The 24,241-nt window shown below is 34.5% G+C and overlaps 1 protein-coding gene across 1 annotated transcript; it reads right to left on the minus strand.

Moving 5' to 3' along the window:
* Positions 1-9,473: 9,473 nt before the first annotated feature.
* Positions 9,474-11,849, minus strand: LOC113735627 (cytosolic sulfotransferase 7-like). Its single transcript, XM_027262622.1, has 2 exons — positions 11,729-11,849; positions 9,474-9,868 (listed from the first exon to the last, which is right to left on the minus strand). The coding sequence occupies exons 1-2, from the start codon at positions 11,847-11,849 to the stop codon at positions 9,474-9,476; spliced, it is 516 nt and encodes a 171-aa protein (XP_027118423.1).
* Between the last annotated feature and the right edge of the window lie 12,392 nt (positions 11,850-24,241).

A 24,241-nucleotide genomic window follows, 5' to 3' on the forward strand; every position in this document is an offset into this window, starting at 1 on the left:
AAATATATGAAAACAAGAAAGAGTCTTGAAGGTGTCCCAAGGGCATTTACAATGGATTACACTCTAATCCACTCTTTAGAGTGTAATTTATATGCTATATCATCACTTTATTATCTCCTCTTTCATTATATTATCACTCACTGTAGATTACACTCTACACAGCATAATAGCATTGACCTATAATCAAATCCCGTATTTATTATATTAGTTCTCAACACATATCTCGTAAATAAATAAATCTATTTTCAGAAAAGTAATTTCATTTACTTTTGAAAAAAATTATTAACTTTTTGTTGAAATTGTTGTATTCTAAAAATTTTTTATTTTATAAAAAATAATATTGTTAATTTTTGAAAACTAACAGTATATATTTTTATGGATTTCAAAAAAATACATTGTTATTTTCTAAAAATAATTAGGTAATTATTAAACAAATATCCAACACTTTAAAAAATTAGATAAGAGGTTAAAGAGAACAAATGATTCAGTAGGAGAAATGATGGAGTGGGAGAGTAAGAAATTGAGAAAACGTTAACAATATTTATAGACAAAATTTTGAGAACTGAAAGTGAAAAAAAAATTACTATTGCAAACTGGTGAAATTGAAACAATGCTACCATTATTTTACCATTGCAAACATGTTGGAAAATTGGATTCAAGGGACCGTTGCAAAAGTTTTGAATAATTCGATAAAATGAAACTTTTGCAAAGCTTTGAATAATTGGACAAATGAGACCCACTCTTTCAGCTTTTTTTTGCTTCAATTATGCATGTAGTGACTGTTATGCGTGTAATAGGCATTATATTCTTACTATGGGAGAGTTTACAATGCATGGCTCACTCATGCATTACGAACTTCAACAATTTCCGTATCGGTTTCAAATTTTCAAAACTTGTAGCTTTCTAAAGAGAATCATCCAACTTCCTCTTTACAACCCTTCAATCATTATTTAAAGAGGATGCTTGCAACTCAGCTCGATTGACATCTGATTAAGAGGAGTTAGTAGCGCACCCACGAACACATCACCAAGGCGTTACATTCCTCAGGTAATTCTAAATTTTTTTTTTTGTTTAACATTACCTAACTCATGAACTTCCCTTGCCCAACTTGGTCGGCAAATCTACTTGCTCCCACTTTGAATTCCTGAATACGTGTGATAATTATCGTGTTTGTGGGACAAAAATCCTCAAACCGGTCTTTGTCCGTATCTCTGAGTTGCTGAAAATTGCATGCTTTCTTCACGTCCTTTTGCTACTAGCCAAATTAGCTCAATGCATATGTGACACATATAATTGTATTAAATTAAAGCACACGCCAATTCCCACTTCACTGAATGTGTCAATCCAACAAATTCATGTAGCATAGTCATGTGACTTTGTAGCAACTAGAAATCCAGAAAGACTTCAATGATTAACGTGTGCCCTCTTCGCATGACGAAATCGGTGAATTTTGCTTGACTTGGATTTAATTGATCCATTTTGTTGACCATCTGCATTGTCTTCACCACAGTGATTAAGTAATACCACACTTGATATTGGAGACGAATATAGCCCACCAGAAGAGCTTCTCCCACCAATGCATGCGACACGTCACTTTTTTCTTTTTGTTCTTGAATTTTCTTTTTTACAAAACAACGATCACCCAAAAAGAAAAAAAGAAAAAAAAATTTCTTTTCTTGGATTGCACCTTGTGTTGGCATCTGTTATTCAAGGCAAATTGATACTCTTTCCCTCTTTTTTGTTTTTATAGTTTGCAAACAAAGCTACATCTTTGACTCATCGTGCCCGTAATTCTACAATCGAGGATTTTATCACTCGGAATACTTAGGTAATTCACCTATTCCATGGCTTTTACTTCTTGTCAATGCCAGTCACTCCTTTTTTTCTTTTTTTCTTTTTTTTTGTGTAACAACAAAGGAAGATTACTCGTCTCAACGAATATGGTGGATACTTAATTTGAAAAAGGTACAACTGCAAACTCTCATGAGAGCCTTGTTATGGCTTGAGAAGTACAATGAAAAAGGTGCAACCGAAAACTCCCATGATAGTTTTATCATGGCATGAGGAGTAAAATGAATAAGGTGCCACCAAGAAGTTAAAGAAGGTGCAACTGCAAATTTCCACGAGAGCCTTATCATGGCTTGAGAAGTACAATGAAGAAGGTGCAATCAAGCAGTTAAAGAAAGTGCAACCGCAAACTCCCATACAAATCTTATCATGGCTTGAGGAGTACAATGAAAAAAGTGCAACCACCCACTTCAATGAGAACTTACCAAAACTCGACAAATCTATTGAAAGAGACGCAACTACCCACTTCAATGAGGGCTTATCAAAACTTGAGAAGTCTGTTCACCTATCTTTAATGATGATGGCAATGAAGACGACTCCAAGTTGGAGGTACGGCAAACTCATCAACACTTATGGATGAATGATAGACTCTTTCAAGATCAGATGTCGATGAGTAGTTCTACTAAGATGAAGATGTGACAAACCTGTCCAAGACTACGGTGATGGAGGGAAGTTCTACCCAGTTGGAAGAATGGTGCAAACTTCACATTCCTGTCAATGGGGAAATACTTCACCAAGATAGAGACATGATGGTTCCATCCAAAACCATGATGATGGAAAGAAACTCAAACAGGATGGAAGCATAATGAACCTATCCAAATTCTTGTAAAAGCAACAACGTTTTTTTAAAGAAACAAAAGCAATCCAATCAATGGTCCACCACTCTGAAGTGAATGCCAATCAGCAAGGAGAGAATTTTTTTTTAGGGTTGTGACTGAATTTAGAAGTTACCTCCTAAGTTGCCTACGTATCCGAAAAGAGAATCAAGCCACACATAGTTCCTACCATTCCCAGTTTAAATTCATGCTGGTCAGGAGCAACATGCAATTTAAACTCTTGGTTCATGGAGTAGTTGGAACAACTTTTGATTTGAAGACAATTTTTTTTTTTTTTACTCGTGTTAAGGAGAATTGATATAATTTGCAACATGGAGCAGTTTATACTCTTGTCGAGGAGGTTTCGAGTAACTTCAGATTTGAAAACAATTTATACTCGTGTCAGGAAACATGTACAATTTAAAGATATTTTATACTCATGTCTAGGAGATCTGCAACTTGGAGACAATTTATACTAGTCACAAGGAGATTTGTAACTTAGAGATAGTTTAGACTTGTATCAGGGACCACATACAACAGAGACTGTTTATGCTTTATCAAGGAGATCTCCAATTTGAAAACAGTTTAGAATCGTATCAAGGAGATTTGGAGAGACTTATGATTTGGAAACAGTTTAAACTCGTGTCAAGGAGGTTTGAAGAGATTTACAATTTGGAGACAATTTATACTTATATCAAGGAGAATACTTTAACTTGGAGCAATTTAAATTTGAAGATGGTTTATACTCGTGTCAAAGAGATTTGCAAACAGTTTATACTCGTACAAAGAAGCACTTCAACTTAGAGACAGTTTAGACTCGTGTCAAGGAGGTTGGAAGCAATCTCATACTTGAAAATAATTTATCCTTATGTCTAGGAGATTTACAGACAATTTAGACTCTTATCAAGAAGTGCTTGACATGTTTTTAGTTTGACAACTAATTTGTTTGACACACAAAATTAATATGATTGGCACTTGCACTTTCATTTTCGAGTATAATTTGTCCCTGTTAAGCCAATTTCATGACTTTATCTTTGAAGGCAAGACAAATTTTTGTAGGATGACCAGCCAAGCAACGATACCTGTAGTAATTTGGATTATCGACTTGCTTAAACTCTTCAGGGTGTCTTGACCTTGGTAACTCAATAAGTTCCGCTTGTAAGAGATCATGAAGTATTTTTGGGACATCAGAGTTACTAAATGGATACCGTTTTTTGTGCATATCTTTAAAGTTTCTCTTTTGCCCCCACTTTCTTGTAAATAACTGGATTTTTGAGCCATTTTTGTTCTTTTCTTTGAAGAGGCTTTGACTTGTGTAATACTTGTCATCATGGATTCTTCAAAATTTGTAGAAGTCTTGCCCCCATTTTTTGATTGTGACTTCACCATGGCTTTGTGAGGATCAGCAACAAATGCTCTTGTCCTTCAAGGTTGATCTCCATCTTGTGAGCTTTTGTTGATAACTTATCAAAAGTCTCAAGTTGTATCCCTTGTAAAATGTAGCTGAGTCTTCAATGCATACCTTGAAAATACTTCTCGATCGTGGATGATTTAGAGATTCAATCTTTGCAATTTAGATTTAGAGTCCTCCAACGCTCTGTAAGTGCCCGGTGCAACCCAATGAGTACAAACAATTTCACAATGATGCACAAAGATATATCAAATTTAAGCACAATAAAGAAAACTTAATTAAAGAGAAAAGATAAGAAATGCAAACCAAATATCAATCCAATAGCCTCTTCAATTGATGGCGATGCTAACCAAGATGTACAAGTGAAGGCTCACTCCTTCCTCACCCCAAACACACTTTGGTTGAGCCAAGGAGTTTTACAACTATTCTAATTAACCCTCAACAACCTACACTTGAAAGATCACTCACCCAATTAAGAACTATTTTATACAAATGAGGCAACCTTCACCAAGGTTTTACCACTCCAAGTGATAGGTTCACCTTCACCAAGGTTTTACTCCTCCTAGAGAGCAACCTTCACTTGAGCAACCTCACAACCCAACTTTCCCAACCCCTTATACAACCAACAAAGAATCTTTCTACTCAAAAATCTCACTTGTAAGCTTGTATTTTGTGTTGGCAAAAGTCTCTAGTCTTCTTGTGCTTTGGGGTTTTTATAGAATGTGAGAAATGGTTCCAAAAGACTCTCCAACGGTCAAATATTAAATGCTGTCAAAACTAGCCGTTGGCCTGTCGGACGTCCGACAGGTGCCTGTCGGACGTCCGAACCACCTGTCGGACGTCCGAACCCTGCGTCCGAACGTAGGCAGAGAGTCATCAAATCTTTGCGAAATTTCTCGGACGTCCGATGCGATCGATGTGCGTCCGAGGCGTGCGTCCGATCCTTCCGGACGTCCGATGCTTCCTCACGAGCGTCCGACAGAGTTTCCTTCTTGATGTTCTTCATCCTTTCGGACGTCCGATAGCGTCCGACATGAGTGCCCTGTTTTTGCTTCTTCTTTTATGCCACAAGAATCTGTTCTAACAAATTACTCACATAAAAACATTAGCCCAAATCTACATTTTGGTTTGTTAATCATCAAAACCAAGGATTGATCGACCAAGGTCAACACGCTCAATGAAATCGACAATTAGTTCATCCTTCCATTGGCATGCATTCGAGAGTTCAGTCATGTTAACAGTCAGTCTCATACTATAAAAGTGATTCAAAAATTCTTATTCTAACTACTTCCAACTATCAATGGAACTAGGTTCAAGATCAGCATACGAATTAAAGGCATTACCCTTTAATGAACGAAAGAATTGCTTGACAAGCAAATTGCCATCAGTGCTTGCATTATTACACGTCTATACAAAGTGTGCAATGTGTTGCTTAGAATTGCCTTGCCATCAAATTGTTGGAACTTTGGAGATTGGTAACCGTCAAGCATTTTTAGACCATAAACTCTTGCAGTGTATGGTTTGGCATAAATGTTAAATATCTTAGTGACCCCAACAACTTTTTCTCTAATTGTGCCTTCAATGAACTCCTTAAGAGTGTTAACATGAACTGTGCCATTAGGAGAGACTGAAATTTCCTTCATCAAGTGGGACTTTGAAACATCCTTTTTCTCAACTTTTGAAGATATTTCAGCCTCATCATTCATCTTGAATTGCTACTTAGGCGTGTTTGAACCATTCTTACTTATGTGCTCCAACATGTCCATTAACTTGGCAATCTGAGCATCTTGGTTTTGCACATGAATTGCTAGCCCTTCAACAATTTTGATCAAATTAGAAATTTGGTTTTCAACAATTGTAGTGCTCGTCTTCATCATAGGCATCACCACAAAACTAGTTGAGTCATCGAAATTTGAGTCATGGTCATCCTCGTCACTAGGTAATACTTCAAGATTCTCCTCTTGGATGGCAGCAACAACTTTTTTAGTTTTTTGTGCAAAGGCCTTTGTCTTGGTCATTGTCATGGGACCAACGTCTTATGCCTCTTTATTTCTAGGAGTAAAAAATATTGAATCTTCAAGGCCGATAATTATCTTCTTTGAATCCATTAGTCATGTCTTAAAATAAGAACTCGTAGGAAGAGAAGAGATGAGAGGTAGAGATTGTTCCACCGGTCATGTTAGAAATTTGTAAACACAAATTTCATTGCCTAAAATAAGAGACAAGAAAATTTGCAGAAAAGATCAAATATATTAAATCAAATAATAAGAGAGTTGCAATTTCTGAAAATTCTAAAATTAAAGAAATTAATCCCCTGATTCTTCCCTTCAAATGACTTCAATTGAAGGGTCGAAAGACTTATTCTCCGACCAAGTAGGTGTTTCCTATGATTTAGGCATAGAAAACGGATGATATGGTTATGATGTTAAATACTTGAATTTTTAAGTTTTTAACACGAATAGAAGGAGGATTTATTTAGCTTGATTATGATTTACATTTGAGGGAAAAAACTCTTGAGAATTTGACAGAGTTTTTTCAAAATTTAGGGATTTCAATGTGTCCTGATTTGAGAGATGACCTCGATTTATAACCAAAATATATAGGTTATGTCTTCAAGAAAACCCTTCAAATCTTTCTGCATTTTGGATAATTTGCAATTCAAGAAACCCATTTAATTGGGCTTAAATAGTGGACCGACCCAAATAGTCCATGGTAAATTAATAAATCAATTAATCTACTTTAGTTTAAGTGGGTCACAAATTTAATTTAGTTTAATTTAATAGCCCATATAATATTGGCCCAATTTGTCAGTCAAAAACATAATGAACTTCTATGATTTAATTTAATTTAATCAAGATCAATTTAATTTATTTAATCTTGATTAAATAAAATTTCTTTGTCGACAATGTTGTTTGCTAAATTAGGAAAACAAATACAAGTTGCTCTTAGGGGTTAGCAGTGAACCGAATACCACTCTTTCAACATCGATTCTGGTAACTAATCACCACTTGCTAAAAGGAGAAGAGGCTGCTAGATTTGGGCCTCCGCAATTGTGTTTATTTCCCATTTTAAGTGGTTACAAATCTTACACTTTTATAATACACTGAAATGAAATATATATATTCACATTTTTCATCTTGGTTCTTAATTAACTAAACATTCAATGGTATGAAACCGTTAAGAAATTAACCACTAAAGTACAAAACCATTTTCTCGAATGCAATTTTTTCCCCTTTTTATGTGAGAAAATGTTTTTTGCTCGATTTTAAAAGTAAAAAAGCAATAGCCACCCCGGTTGTGATTTAATTAGTTCATTCCTCATGAAACAGGACAACAATAGTATTGAGGCCATGGTGGCTCAATTGAATTCACGAGAAGCAAAGTTGCATTGGCTGAATGTTTGAGCCACAAATTCAGACCAGGTTTCCTAGAGCAAGGGCATAGGCGGTTCAGTGGCAATAGAATTTTGCTAGCATAGCAAAAATTCGAAATGTAAGGTTCAAATAATGTTACATACTTCTAACATAACTAGTATATACGATCCATATGAACAATAAATTATTATAACATCTCTATTATGAAAGCATTTTTATACCGTTCAAAAATGGTTTTACTAATGGTTGTTCTTGCCCCATTCCCGGTTTACTAACATCAACAAAATCCACATAGTACCTAAACAAGTCCACGCTTCAAAACGAACAACAATGAAAAGAAGCTCCATAGTACACTCCAGGATACAACACTAATAATAACGGTCTGGGCGTTTTACTTGAGCTCATGGTCTAGTCCGCTGCAGACAAGAAACGTTTTTGGCAAAAGGAACCAAGGAAAGGAGGCTACTTGCTAATCAAATTCTCTCATGTTCCTTGAGGGACTTTTGTACACTATATATAGAACAAATTCTTTCCAAATTTTGGTTTCAAGCATTCGCTGTTTCCACCATCAAAATTTGTTTTGGACTCAATACACCCCGACAGTATCAATTACTCTATATTGTACCTCAAACTTTTCTTTTAGACACTTTGACCTGAACTCTACAATTACTAATTAACTCCAATCAGTATATATTGTACCACTTGTTATGTGTGGTTTTGCCCCACATTAGTTGTTTTAATAAGGAGTTTTCCTCTTTGTTGGTTATAAATGGAGCGCGTCTTTGGTGAGAAGTTCACCAAATCAAGGGAGTTTTTAGTGGGTTATTTAGGCTTTTGGATCATTAAACATTTTGTAGTAAAATATTTTGGGCTCTATTGAGTTTTAAAGTTTTTGTACCCAGCTCTTTTATATAGTGAAATTCTGCTTCTCCTCCACTCGTAGACGTAGTTCAATTTGATGACCGAGTCACAAACCTTTCATCAATTTCTTGGGACTGGACCTGACACCTCCTACTTGTATGTTGGTAGTGTATTGCGCAAGTTGGGTATGTGTTGGAGCATAAATTTGTTCGTATGTTGGTAGTGTATTGTGCAAGTCGAGTGTGTTTTAGAGATTAAGCTATGTGTTGAAGTTAGGACTGTCAATGAGGTTGGACCAACTCAAGTTCAGTTTGTTTAGTCCGAGAAAAAGTCCATGAGTCAGTTAAAAAAGGCATGCCTCTTTTAACTGTAACAAGTTTCCCTTCCTCATCAGAATTTGTGAATTTTTAGCTTTTTAAACCAAAACAAGTCAGAGCCTGAGCAGACATTGAACATATATGTTCTACCCCGGCTTGTTACGATAAGAGCTATTTGGAATAGAAACTTGCAGAGATTTCAAAACACTTTTTCTTCTAATATTTTTATTTATTTGAATTAATTTTTAATTTCAGATACATTGAATTTTAAAATTTTTCAAATAATCTTCAATCCATTACTTTCTTATTTTATCATGAATTGTGCCTTAAGACACATTCACGTGTACAATTCAAGAAATATAAATATTGACACTAATTGTAATACTTCAATTTCAGGGTTCTAAAATAATTAACTCGTGTAAGGTTATTGATTGAAGGATTAAATACTCACTTAAAATATTTACATGAGAGAGGAGAAAATAAATAATGCATACTATTATTGAAATTTCAAATAATGGAAGAAAATCGCAACAGACACATTTTATAAAAAAAAAAAAAAGTACCTCAACCAATGCCCTATTTATAACTTACAAAGACTTTTAAAATAAGAAATTACTCATACAAAAAATTATTAAATAAAACAGAAACTCCTAAATAACACTACATAAAACTTGACTGCAATAAAATTAGTAAATAAATAAATAGAAACTTCTAGAGCAGGTTTGTTTTGCCAACAAAGATGACGTTCTTCAGCAACCAATTCTTCTTTCCAATTCTTATTCCTTTTATTGGTTATTTAATTTATTGTACGTTCAATCTTTGTTTTGCTCCTAAAGCAAAATATGACTTATAGATCCAATCCGGATCCATGGAATTTCTGTGCAGTGATCTGCTCTAGCCGCTCTGCCATCTCACTTGTAAGATAATTTTTCCAATCTCCAACCTTACCGTTACGAAAAAATACCTGATTCCTAAGAATCCACCAGGTCTCGCTCTTGTTCACCTCCAAATTTCTCAAGTGATCAAAACTACAGAGCCCTAAAATCTCATCAACCGCTCCTGCTGTCTCTTCCTCCTGAGAAATTGGACAACCCAAGAACTGGGCAAGAAGTTTCAGGTAAAATGCTGGTTCTTGTGTCATTTGTTCATACTTCAGAAAAAGTACTTTTCGGGACTTGTCCAAGCTTGCTTTCCAGTAATCTAAAACATGATCCCAAACAGTCGTCCAGACATGCTCACTCCCTTACAAAACAAGTCAAAAAATTCTTCAAAAGCAGTCTCAGTACTCCCCAGCTTATTAGTGAAGTGTTAATACGAGACAAAAACATCCTTAATGTTTCTGCATAGATAGACAATCTTGCAACCCGAATTCATCACTGATTCAGGCAGTTGCACAAGCGAGCAGTGGGTTCCAAGCAGTCTTCTTGAATTTTGGAAATATTGTCAGAAAGAATATTCAGGGTCCTGTTTATCATGAGAGAGAGCATAAAATTCCAGTTGTGCCAGAGAAAACATGAGGATTTTGGTTGAGCAAAGGGTGGCTTGGGTTGATGGGATGAATATTTCGGTTCATCAAGGCGAATGCGAGGGCCTTCAGCCATGTGGTGCCCTACTAGAGAGTGGTGATTAGTAGGACATTACTGTCTCGAGCCTGGAATTGCGTTTGGACTTCAACGAGCCCTGGCAACTGGTTAGTAGTAAACCAAAAGCCATTGTACTTGTACGGATAAGAAGAACCTTGTCGTCTCTCTCTGGGGAGAGTAGAATACAGGTTCTTGCACTGCTCTTGCATTAGTTCCTCTACTTCTGAATCTTCTGAGAAAGGAACTTTGAAGGAGGATGGAGTTGCAGACATATTATTGCCTTTAGGATTGTTATTGAATATACTTGATTGTTGCTCAGCTCTCAAGTCCCTCGCTCGGTTCTTCTATAGACATAGTGTAGGGGCAGTAGGAGCTATTGACCCCACTGAAATTTATAATGTATATGCATAATTTTATAAGTTTATCCCCGTATTTAAAGTTTATTATCTCATTACCAACAGTTAATATTCTTTGAATGGTTAGACCTTGATCTCTAAAGATGTATTCATAAACTGGATTATAAACTTGTGGGCATGTCTCACACAATATATATATATATATATATATAGATGAGGGTGTGTATTATGGTCTTTTAATTTCTTATCCAGCTATTATACAAATTAATCATTCTTAATTAACTTAACTTACAAGTAAAAAATTCACCAATCCCGAACTATGACATTATCAATGACATACCAATGCACTTGAATCCAATATTTTTTTAATGTTATTGTTTTGCCAATTTTTCCTTACTAAATCAACACACTTGTCAATAAAAAGATAATTAGTTTTACCTTTTACACTTGGATTAAAACCAATCAAGACACAACTTTATTATTTATTATTTTACCATTAAAGATAGAGAAAACTTATTAGGGACTCGCGAGATTAGAAGTGACAAAATACTTTATAGCTATTTGAGGAAATAAACCTTTATTGAGATTTTAGAGAAGAAATGGAGAAACCCAAAAAAGGATGGATTAGTAAGAATATTATTATTGTTTCCCAATTAGCACTCCAAATCTCCAAGCAAGAATTCTTTCTACTATTTAGAAATTTACTTGGTTATGTCTTCAATAAAATTTTGTAAATTGTTGATTTTTATTCACAAACATATGGTTGAGTTATAGTTTTATAGGGTAGTTTTTGGGAAGAAATTTTTAAATCATTTATAGTTCGTAGTTCGCACTTGCATTTGATGGTTTATGTGATGAAATTATATATATTTTTTTCATAGTTCATTTGTGAATTAATATCTAGTTCGATATTTAATTTTAACCAATTACGAAGAGATATTACAAAAGGAAGATTATGATTGAAGAACGATTTAATGTTGAAGTTGATGATAATGATCATGGAAAAGATCATTCAAAAAAAATTAGGTGAAGGTTAATTTTTAGGATTTATCTATTAATTTAGGATTGAGGAAAAATTGTGTTAATTATCACCCTAAATTTGCCCCCACTGAATTAAGTTTCTAACTCTACCCCTACCTAACTCCAAAATCTACATCACAAACTCGCCAACTTTGCTAGTGCACGACAGCGTATACTGAGTGCAGAGGCCCCGTCCTGGGCCTGGACACGTGGCAGCCCAGGCTTGGCCGAGCTGGGCCTCAGCCCCAGGCCCTTGGCAGCCATCCTGGGCCGCGCTGCTAGGGCTCCTGGAGGGGGCGAGAATCCATCCCGAAGAGGTCGGGGATAATCCCCTTGAGTGCGGGATAGGGGCTATTCTGGGCAGGTCCCGGAACGTGTGGAGGTCGGACTCCCCTAGCAGGTATAAAAGGTAACACACGTCGACTGTACAAGGTACGCTCACTATTGGCAAATTACACCTGATCGTCTCTACTTCCCGTGAACCCTACTCACCGGAAAACTAACTTGACCATCGGAGTGCCCTCGGGGACAACCCTCGTGCCCCCCTTGCTAGCTCATTCTTATCTGTTTTGCAGGCTTAGGACCAGCTCTTCCATCAGCACGCCGAACTAGTCGAATCAGCTCGGTCCGGGGAAGTTCAGCGCTTCTTCACTGAGCTAATTCTAAAATCTACATCGCAGACTCGCCAACTTTCCTTGTGCACAACAACGTATTTTGAGCTCGTGGTGCTTCAAATCGATGGAACGATTGAACCACAAAATAGAGCAGATCTTCTACAGACATCAAGGAAATCCGTGTTTTTTTACCTTTTACCCTCCTACTCTTCCTCGGAAGAGGTGAATTCTTGGTGAACGAGTCAAGGTCACCAAAAAACGATATCACCTGTAAAATTTTAAGTGACCGGGGCTCTGTCCCCTAGTCTCATTCCAATGCTGAAGTCAGAGGTAGTTCGGAAGTTGAATGTACGGATTAGATTGCATATCTCATTTGGAAGTGGTAGATGGGTATTTATAATAGATGAATCTATAGATAGAATGATGAGATCTACCCACTGTTAGCCATCATGAGGTCACTTAAGGCGGCGGTGCCAGTTACAGGTCTGAGCAGTATGGTGACTGGTAGTCACATCACTCCATCAATCACAAGTCACCCACACAGCTGAGATGTCGGTTGTCTTGGACAGAGGAGGTGATGAGGTGAAACTTCTCTTCAAGGTGATTTCGCTAATCAAGTCGACTGAGAATGTCCAAGACGAGGTACCTCTTGTAAAAAGGGCGTGGATGGGATTGACCAAGCCCAAACAGGCCAAGATGTCCACTGACGGGAATTTTACATACGTACAAGTTAAAAAAAAATCGAATTACACCCGTTCACTGCAAGTATATAGGTCAACCAGTAGTTTATGGTATATATCGGGTCGATCCCACAGGGAAGAGTGAACAATTACTGGTATTACTAAAGTTTCTATATTATTTAGACTATCAATGAATTATAACAAATTTAACCTACTGAAATTATACAAAATAACAAATAAAAACTCCTTAGGTTGTGGTATCCTTAACTACTCATGCAAGTGCTATATTTGGATTATTGAGTACTACATCTAGGCTAGTTATGATGTAATTTCCTTAAACATGTGAAACCTACTTTCGTAGTGAATCAACTATACTCATAACTAATCCATATCTATTTTTATGGTTATGAAATTAGCTACAGGTTCATTTTTTCAATGAAATTACATGAAATGAATCACTAAAAACCACATAGGTGCACCTCTACTTTCGTGAGTGTACTCCCTATGTTTAGTACTTCTTGAACTAGTGTTAAATCTCAATTGTCATTGCAGAAACAACACCTTAGATAATCACAATCAATGGTACCAGATTAATCATGATTTAAAGAGCCAAAGTGCTAAATAATTTGCTCAAATCATAGCAATCAAATAACCAAATAATAAACACTAACAATTATAGAAAGTTCAACCAAACCCAAGGCATAAACTTCAAATACACATATTGAACACAAAATCCAGAACGTGTATATTAACTAAACTTGGAATCAAGTACAAAAGATAAAGAGTTTGGAAGGAATACAACCCTTGTCACGTGAGTTTTCTTCCTTGCCTTCTTCATCCTCCATCTTCTTCTTAATCTAGCTAATAACGAGAAAGGATGAACTACTAGCTAAACTAAACTAACCTACTACTAAGAAGATGAAAGAACTACATTTTTGCAGACCAAGTTTCTCCCGTATCTCTCTCTTCTTCTTGCTTTATCATCTCCATCTTTTTTTTTTCTCTTGCAATGAATTTGGCTATTTGAAGATGAAAGTTGGTCAAGAAATGAGGCCTCCACCCTCCTTTTACAGCTGGGAATGTTTCTCACAGCTGGGAATTGTGTTTGAATTATTTGCCATGTGGATAATTCCTCCCCCACACTTAAACTTCACATTGTCCTCAATGTGAGAAAAGGAAAATAAATAAAGAGTAAAAGAAAATACTCATATGAACTTGCGCAATCCAAATCCATGCCCAAATGATGAATTTCCAACCTTATTTGGAAAAGAATTGAGAGTTTAATTATTGCACCCTGGAAAAAGACAAAATCAAAACAAATCAACTTCTTAAAAATAAAAGGTTGCAATCAACAAAAACATGCAATTGAAGGAAAAAGGAAAAATGATCAAGCATGTAGAACCATACAATGTTCAAGGGATAAAAACATGAAATAAGCTAATCTTTACTAGTCAAATATAGGCATTAGTGTCCAAAGCAAAGGGAAGCTAATTTCACACTAAAAATCCACAATCTTGAACAAAATAAGTTCCATTTATACATTTTGTCATCAATGATCAAATCCCCGCAAGTACAAAAGTAATCTCAAAATGGAGGCAAACACACCAAACCAAAATATAAATGACCTTTGTGAGAATTCATGAAATACTAAAAACTATTGAACCACAAAAATTGTAAGTGCATTTATGAATTTCATCAATTAAGGTCATCTTCAATTCACCTATTCTTTTAGAATTACCTAAGAATTCACGAAATCATTCAATCAAGCACCTTTTCATTCATTACATAATCTAAATTACTCACATAAATATAAAAAACTCCCACTAAGCTAATTAAAATGCTACATTTGACTACTTAATATGCAACTTCGTCATCAAGCCAAATTAAGTATAAAACTAGCAAGAATTCACCAAATAAGTACAATAAATGCAAATCACAAAATATAGTTATCACTAACAATCACCAATAGCATCAATAAGCTCAAATAAATGCACCTAACTTCACATATTAAAAATTGCCTAAAAATAGAAAATATTCAATCATGGCAAAATTCAAATAACAAAGTTAGGTGAAGAATTGTTACCTCAAGGTGGTGTGGTGATGTTTAGAGATGAATATGATGTGAAAACCCCCAAGAAACTTACTCCAATTTGACTTCAATTGAGTGATTTCAAGAAGGTAGAACCCTAACTAATGGTAAGTTTGAAACTACTTTAGAATTGTTTTTGAAAGAATATGAACTATGAAATTCACTCTAGAGGATAGGAGAAAGTGATTTGGTGAAGGTTATTTGAAGATTAAATGGTGAAAAGTGGTGTTTTAGTGAGTGGTGTGTGTTTGAGGTGTTAGTGTGTGAGTTGGGTTGAAGAAGAAGGGAGAAAAATTGTGAGGAATCCGTGAAACGGATTCATCTTACGCTAGTTACTGTTCACAATCCGGCCAGAAATTGGAGGGATTCGTGGAGGGATTCTGGGCAGATTTTTTTTTTTTTTTAACTGTTGCATATCCGGCCAGAACTGGCCGGATTTTCGGCCGGATTCTTGGCCGGATTTGCTACAGTGGAAATTTTTTTTTTTTTACAATCCGGCCAGTTTTTGACCGGATTTTCGGCCGGATTCTGTCCAGAATGCTCGAAAAAATTTTCTTTTCTCCCCTGACTATCCAGCCTTCAATCCGGCCAAATATTGGCCGGATTTATGGCTGGATTTGCTGCAGAAAAAGCTGTTTTCTGCAGTTTTTCCTCCAAATTTGCTTGGTCAACCTTTCACATTCAACCTACTTCATGTTCTTTGAATAAAATTCAAATTTAACATGATCATGCATGAATATAACTTAAACATGAAACACTTTAAATGCATGAAATGCAGCAATTGAACATGAAAACTCCCTTTTTGCCTTAATATAAACACCTTTGCAATTGAGATCATTTGCATGAACTCTTGCCATTGCCACCTACAAAACACACAAAAACATTAATCGAACAACTAAAACTTACTAAAAACAAGCCAACATGAAGAAAAGTGGAGTTGAAAAGTGATCCAAGCCTTCTTTTTTAAAAGGATCCGAGGTCAGATCATGATGATTGAGCTCGGATCAAGAAGCTCGAAGTTTTTCTCTGATTGCAGAAGTGGATCCGAGGCCTCGGATCCATTGAATCTGCACTTATTGCAGAATTTTTGCAATTTTCAGTTTGACCTCAATTCTTCAAAATACACCCTAGATCATTTCTATGTCAAAATAAACCATTCGCGCACATGTAAAATGATCTAAACATGCATTCTAAACCTCTTTAATGCATCAAAAACCATAATTACTGAATTTGAGGTATTGAGATCTTTGATCAAACTTCGCCTTTTTTACCTCATTTGGTCACTTTTCCAAAACCTGCAAATGAAAAACAACAAAATTACTCAAACTTATACTTTAAACATAAAATCACTCCAAAGTAACACCAACTTAAACAAGCATTGGGTTGCCTCCCAATAAGCGCTTCTTTAAAGTCAATAGCTTGACTATTTCTCCTCATTTTTCATGGAGGTTTAGTTAACGAATAATCCATCATTATAGGTCGTGGTAGATCATTAAATGGTGACTTTATAGCCAAAGTCACATGATCTAATGATGTGAAAAATGAAATTGGCTTACTTATCCCAAGTGTTTCATAGATATTACCTTGAATATGCACCACTTGAGAACTTACCAAAGGAAATGTCATGAGAGTATCTTGGGCAGGAATACCTTTAGAACCTATACTTTCAATGCACTCCTCAAGAGGGGTGAAAATTGAGTCATTAAAACTCACCTCTTGAGGCTCAAAGTTAGTTCCAAAGATATTATCATGTGAAATGGATATTTGCTGATTAAAACACACTTGAGATTCATCATTTTCATCAAAATACAACCCATTTTCACATACAACATTCCCACCATTCATGCTAGGATCATTTTGCAAATTATTAGAGGAAATAACTTCACACAATGCATTCAATTGCTCATGTATTCTACCAAAGTGAGAAGCTAATTCATCTATTCTTTCCTCAATTCTATCAAAATGGTCGGAAGTTACTTTTGCTAGCTTTTCTAATGCTAAATCAAATTGATTAGAAAAATTTTCTACAGCTAGCTTCCAAGATGCATTAGAATCATTAGCTAATGGTTCACTTTCTAACTCCCAAGGTAGAGATGCATTAGCTAACTTCTCTATTGCCAACTCCCAAGATGGTTTTGATTCATATTGGACACTTTCAGGTTGGTAATCATAAAAATATGGATAATCACTATATGTACATTGATTATCCCAACCATAAGCAGGAGAATTGCTCCAATTAGCACTGTATTGATCAAAACAAGGATTGTAATACTCTAATTCACCATAATAATCCACATTTTGTGCTTGCATACATATATGAATAGCATGATAACCTCCACACAAGTCACAAATCATTTGATTAGAATTAAAAGCATTAACATTCCTCCCTTGCTCAATTTCATGCATAATTATGTCCATTTGAACTTATAGCATCATAACATCTAATTTAGCCTTTAAGCACCTTAAACCATCTTCAAAAGACATACATTCAGTAAATTCTTGGTTACCTCTGTTGAAGGAGCTTTGCACTTGGTAACCATCCATTGCCAAACTTCCATTTCTCAAGCATTGTCCTCCAAATTGACCTACCCTTCTCATCACCTAAAATTACTTTTAAACAACCTCAAAAGCAAAATTAGTAAGAAAAATAGGTAATGAAACACATACACACATAAAACACAAAAATAACAGAAAATAGCATTCACACTATAACTAATGAAATGTCTAAACTAATAAAGTTGCTCTTCACACCGATATTGCCAAATCTTCTCCGGCAACGGCGCCAAAAACTTGACGGGAATTTTACATACGTACAAGTTTAAAAAAACCGAATTACACCCGTTCACTGCAAGTATACAGGTCAACCAGTAGTTTAGGGTATATATCGGGTCGATCCTACAGGGAAGAGTGAACAATTACCGGTATTACTAAAGTTTCTCTATTATTTAGATTATCAATGAATTATAACAAATTTAACCTACTGAAATTATACAAAATAACAAATAAAAGCTCCTTAGGTTGTGGTATCGTTAACTACTCATGCAAGTGCTATATTTGGATCATTGAGTACTACATCTAGGCTAGTTATGGTGTAATTTCCTTAAACATGTGAAACCTACTTTCGTAGTGAATCAACTATACTCATAACTAATCGATACCTATTTTCATGGTTATGAAATTAGCTACAGGTTCATTTCTTCAATGAAATTACATGAAATGAATCACTAAAAACCACATAGGTGCACCTCTACTTTCGTGAGTGTACTCCCTATGTTTAGCACTTCTTGAACTAGTGTTAAATCTCAATTTTCATTGCAGAAACAACACCTTAGATAATCACAATCAATGGTACCAGATTAATCATGATTTAAAGAGCCAAAGTGCTAAATAACTTGTTCAAATCATAGCAATCAAATAACCAAATAATAAACACTAACAATTATAGAAAGTTCAACCAAACCCAAGGCATAAACTTCAAATACACATATTGAACACAAAATCCAGAACTTGTATATTAACTAAACTTGGAATCAAGTACAAAAGATAAAGAGTTTGGAAGGAATACAACCCTTGTCACATGAGTTTTCTTCCTTGCCTTTTTCATCCTCCATCTTCTTCTTAATCTAGCTAATAACGAGAAAGGATGAACTACTAGCTAAACTAAACTAACCTACTACTAAGAAGATGAAAGAACTACATTTTTGCAGACCAAGTTTCTCCCGTTTCTCTCTCTTCTTCTTGCTTTATCATCTCCATCTTTTTTTTTCTCTTGCAATGAATTTGGCTATTTGAAGATGAAAGTTGGTCAAGAAATGAGGCCTCCACCTTCCTTTTACAGCTGGGAATGTTTCTCACATGTCTAGCATCACATGTGAGTTGGTAGAGGTGAAATTGAGTTTTACGCGTACATAACAGCCTTTTCTGACCACAATCCGGCCAAGAATCTGGCCAAATTCCAGCTGGATTGCTACAGTAAATCTGGGCTGCTACAGTGATCCAAGATGCTACAGTGCCTCAGATCCATATGGATCCGAGCTCGGTTCCACTAACCCAGAAACAGCCGAGGGTTCGGATGAATAGTGGATCCGAGTGTGGATTACTTGCTCTGTTTTTGGCCCAACTTCAACCGATCTTTTCTTGATGTTAGAGGCTGAACCAGCTCATATCTAAAACATGAAAATTGTAGCCTTTTGAGTTATCTTTCCAATGCATCAAGAATCACCTCATTTGGATCTGCGTACGCTGAGATATGACTGAAATACCCTTGCCTGCTCCATGCCTTGTTCCAGTTTCGACCAATAGCAATTGACTCTGTATTTCAGCTTTTTGACCTGGAAATTATTACGTAAACCTGAATCACCTCATTTGGATCATACAATTATTACATAAATTAGTCACTTATCATCCACACCTCCCATTCTTCCCACCCTCAATTGGTCGTACAGGTTTCGAACTGTAAACCTGGTGGTGAGCAAAAACACTAAGAATTCTTCTTGACTATTGATCAGTCCCAATGATTATTTATTAATTAATTATTAAACAACTCGCACTCAAAAGACTCAAAGAGTCCTTTCTCGATTACTGACGGGCCCAATGATTATGTATTAATTAATTATTAAACAACTCCACACTCAAAATAAATACGAAACAACTGAAAAAGGAACAAAAAAGGAAAAAAAATGCTCCATGTGTTGATACTCCAATAGTCTAATGTACAGCTAGTGGCCCTGCTGACTCGTGACATTAAAAAGATCTTTTATAGAAGGAGTCGCAGACACGCGGTTGTTGTAAAATTTGTGAATTATTTCTCTCATGTCCCGCTGTGTGGTAGCATTTCTGAAACGGAATACGACTTCACATGGGGTAATCAACTACAGTAGTTGACCATCAAGAGATTTTTAAAATTCTATTTGAATGTAAATTAAGGGATCGAATCTCTTGACCTGATGGTAGTTCAGTTCTTCCAAATTTCCTCCTTGGCTCTGTTGAGTCACCCTCCCTCCCCGTAGTATAGAGTAGGAATAGGTCTATCATTTTCAGCAAAAAAAAAAAAAAAAAATGGACTTCACATGGGGTACCAAAGGGAGATGTGATAGGATGATGGTGAAAGGCGAGAGCATGATTGGGGTATTTTTGGATCTTTAATGTGCTTTTGAGATGTTTTCCGAGAGGTTAATGTAGATTTTTGGTGAGAAGAAACATGTTGATTTATTTTATTTTTATACATATAAGGTACAAGTAGCACCCAAAGCTTCTCATAAGCATATAAAAGCAAATTGTTAATGTTTGACTGTGTGATGTTTTCAAATAAATAAGTTTTAATTTTTTAATCACGCTGTTTTAACTCATTTTTTTGCTAAAAATAATTTAAGTTCCATTGGTTGTTCAAGCAATTTGACATTTTTTAAATGTATAATATAATGAAAATGAGGAATTTTTCTAAAATGGCTATGAGATAATTGCATGAATACATAACAACTATACACCAACTTTTCAGTCCATTTTATGGTTTTGTCAACTTAACTAGTGGGATGATTGCCTGCTATTCCTAATGAAAGCCAAGATGCATTTTAAAGCAGACTGCATACTTATATTGGTGGATCGAAATTTCGTTTGAGCATATTAACTTATCTTTAATATCATTCTTCTTTTTCAATTGTAATCATAAAGCCTACAGAAGGAAAATTAACCTAATATTGAAAAATAAAATAACATATTCAAATTATTTTTTTGTTTTACTTTGTTTTATTTCTAATAAAACATTTTGATAGAAAGGGCAAAAAGTTCCAAGTAACTCTCGAACTTTTAGCTACATAAACTTTTAGCCCTCCAATAATTAAGAGAAAACTTTTGGCTCTTGATCTATCAAAATTACAAATTGTTGGCCGTCTTATGGCTAACAGTGAACATCATCATGTGCAATGCACGAACAAATAGTAAGGGCATTCTAATCCATGCAGGAGTATTTATCAAGTAAAAGCCATGTATTATCCCATCGCTGAAAGCACAAAATTTAAGAGAAAAAAAAAGATCTAGTAACGGTATTCAATATGTCAAGAAAATCAATCATATCTTATTTTTCTTGAGCGAGTGATCATCAAAATTGCAAGCACAAGTCTACCTCTTCAACCAAACATCTTACTATAAGATGAGTAAAGATCCAAAGTTACTTTAACAACTTCCTTTAATAACACGTGGCACAATGGGTAAATTTTGAGCTTTTATTGTTTCTTTCTCTTTTTTTTTTGGCATCACAGTTTTTTTTTTATTGTTTCTTTCTCTTTGGATGTGCTGAATGTCTAAAGTTACTGTAGTAACTTTCATTGCTCAATGACCTAAGTTGGACTAAATCTGGCATTCCTCTATAAGGTTGTATTAATTTTAATAGACTTTTCAATCTTTAGACATTGGATAGATATAATTCAATTAGAATTTATATTTATTACTATTTACGTCATCATTTGAAGTTATATTTGACAAATTAACTTGTGTATTGGTCAAAAGTGATCGAACTACAACATTATTATTAGTATTTGAATTTATATTTATTTCAATGTATTCTTATAATTATATTTGACAAAATAAGTTTCACTTGTTAAAAATTATACAATTACATTGATCTTTTCAAAATGTTATTTATTTTTATTTTTTTTTGCTATTTTGTAAATGTAATGGAAAATATTATTTAAAACTGATTCCATCTCATTATAAAGAAACAGATTATTACCGCTACTTAATGCAATTTGCATTTTTTTTGTTTCAATTTTATTTTAATTCGTTCATATTAAAATATTTGATAACTTTTGACTTTATGTTTATTCATATTTCTATTAGCATTTAAAGTTATAGAAATGAACTGACATTGCCACTTAAGATATTATATATTTTTGTGACCAATTTTATTTTAATTGATTTATACGTTAATATTTGCTTTTTATTACCATAAATTCTTTTCCTATGTTAATCAAAGGAATGCGTTAACATCTAAATAACAAATATATATATATATATCTCTTTATTATATTTCATTAAAATGCACTTCTCTCTCTTTTTTTTTGTTTTAATGGTAGCCGTTAGATTTGCATATATTTTTGTCACTATTTTTTTTGCCATCAAATTATTAGATTATACAATAAATCTTATTTATTATAAGTTCTATCTAATTTGGAGCGAAAAACATTTTTCTAAGCCATTGCATTATTAGATTATTCAACAAGGCAGCTTACAGATTATTTGACTCTCTTGTTTTTCCTCTCGTTTGCTTGTAATAAGTCAAATAATGCAAACATTCTTCACCTACTCCACTTTTTGACAATTACCTAATCAGATGAGACAATTACTTTGTTCCTTAGAGTTAGGTTGTCCTTCACAAAAATGCCAACCTTTTGATAAATTATCAGTTGTACTTCATCTTTTCATAACCATTAGATTGAAATACAAGGTACTACACTAGTTCAGCTTTCATAGATTATCTTTTTAGATAAAATTATTATCAACAAACAAATCTTGAATAGTACAGTGCACACTACTACATACATTACCAACTGTTATTCTGTTTTATTTGCTTTTCGTTCTCGCATAGCAAAAAGAAAACGTCCTTCAGTTTCTTGCTTTCTCATCATTTGGTAATACAATTTTTCTTGGCTTTTTTTTCACCATATCTATGCATTTATATCTTATTGTAGTAAGATATAGTTTCTTTTACATGTTTTGTGTTTTGATTTTGCAGCATTGCCTTCAACATTCAAGACTTTTGCTTTGTCCATCACTTTACTTCAAGTTAGTCACATTACTCATAACTAGCCTGCCAATGTTTGATAAAATGTTGATTAAGATTACTTGATATTTACAAGTTTCACAAGTAAACTACTAGTAGCTACTAACTATTGAATTATATATACTGTGTGACTTATGGTTGTAAACTTTAGCAACGAACTTTGAAACTATTTAGTCTATTTAGATTTGTTTTTCTGCTTTTGTGACATTTTTAGATTGTTTATGTTAAAGATGCTTGCTTATTTCTTTAATGGATAGCTAAGCTAATTGAATGTCTATTTCATTATCAACTAAATTTTGACAATCAAAACAAAGAAAAAAAAATTCAATTAAACAAGTTAGTATAATTCCTCACTCAACTGATAAAGGATGTAATAATAGATTTTTATGTCAATCAATATTAGCAAACTGTAACATGCAAGTCCAAGACCAAAATTTCAAAAGTTCAGTGTATAGATCATGCACTGTTACGTTGTTCTTGTCTCACTGCCTTCATAAATGAATTAAAATAAAATTGATAGGAAAAGTGCATATTATGTTTGGTAGTAATTTCAGACTGAATATTTTAAAATGCTGCTAAATATAATGTATTAATGAATTAAAATAAAATTGACAAAAAAAATCATATAATATATTAAGTGGCAAAGTAAGTTCATCTGTACAAGTTTAAATGCTAATAATCCAATTTCGTTCCATTTTAGGGATGTAAATATTTTACGTATATTTTTACACATGACACTCAATTCAAAAACATTCCTTCCAATTTTGCTACCCTTAAAACACTTCAAGATAGGCATTGGCTGTGTTGCACAGCCAAACCTTACTAGTATTACAACATATGGAAAGAGGTCCTAGCTTAGTTAGCCCACAATTTTTCATCATCAAAATATCTAAAACCACAACAATTAGTAAATCAAAATATAGAAAAAATCAAATAAAGAAAGAAAGAAAAGAAAAACTCTCGTGGATGATGCCTTGCTTTCAAAAGCAACAGTCACAATATGTAACCTTCAGTGGCCGCCTTCCCTATCCCCAAATCCTTTTCACCATATGTAACTAGACCATCTCCAGTCCTCTTTCCCGGCCTCCGCCCAGCTCCTCCTGCTGATGGTGGTGCGTCACTCCTTCCATTTTCCTGTCCAGGACCATTCTTGTTTGTATTCCTTTTACTAGTATTATTCTTCTTTGTCATCATTTTATCATGATCCGAATCTCTAGCTGTCTTCTTGGGAGTGGGCTTTAGATTATCTAATTTTTTGCTTTGCTTCTTCTTTGAAGAAGAAGTGAAAATCTAATCAATCTCAACAAAGAACGTTTAGGACAAAAAATAATCCTATGCAGACTAGAATGCCCTTTCTTTTTCTTCCTGCGTCACGAGTGTGTTTGGATAGGAGATAAAAGGTGTTGAAAAATGTGTTAATAATACAAGTAAATTAGTGTATGTAAATAATGTGCAATTCAAACACACTCATCACTCATAACATTTGAAATTGACAA

Source organism: Coffea arabica, chromosome 3c, assembly GCF_036785885.1.
Source record: "Coffea arabica cultivar ET-39 chromosome 3c, Coffea Arabica ET-39 HiFi, whole genome shotgun sequence".
NCBI lineage: Eukaryota > Viridiplantae > Streptophyta > Magnoliopsida > Gentianales > Rubiaceae > Coffea > Coffea arabica.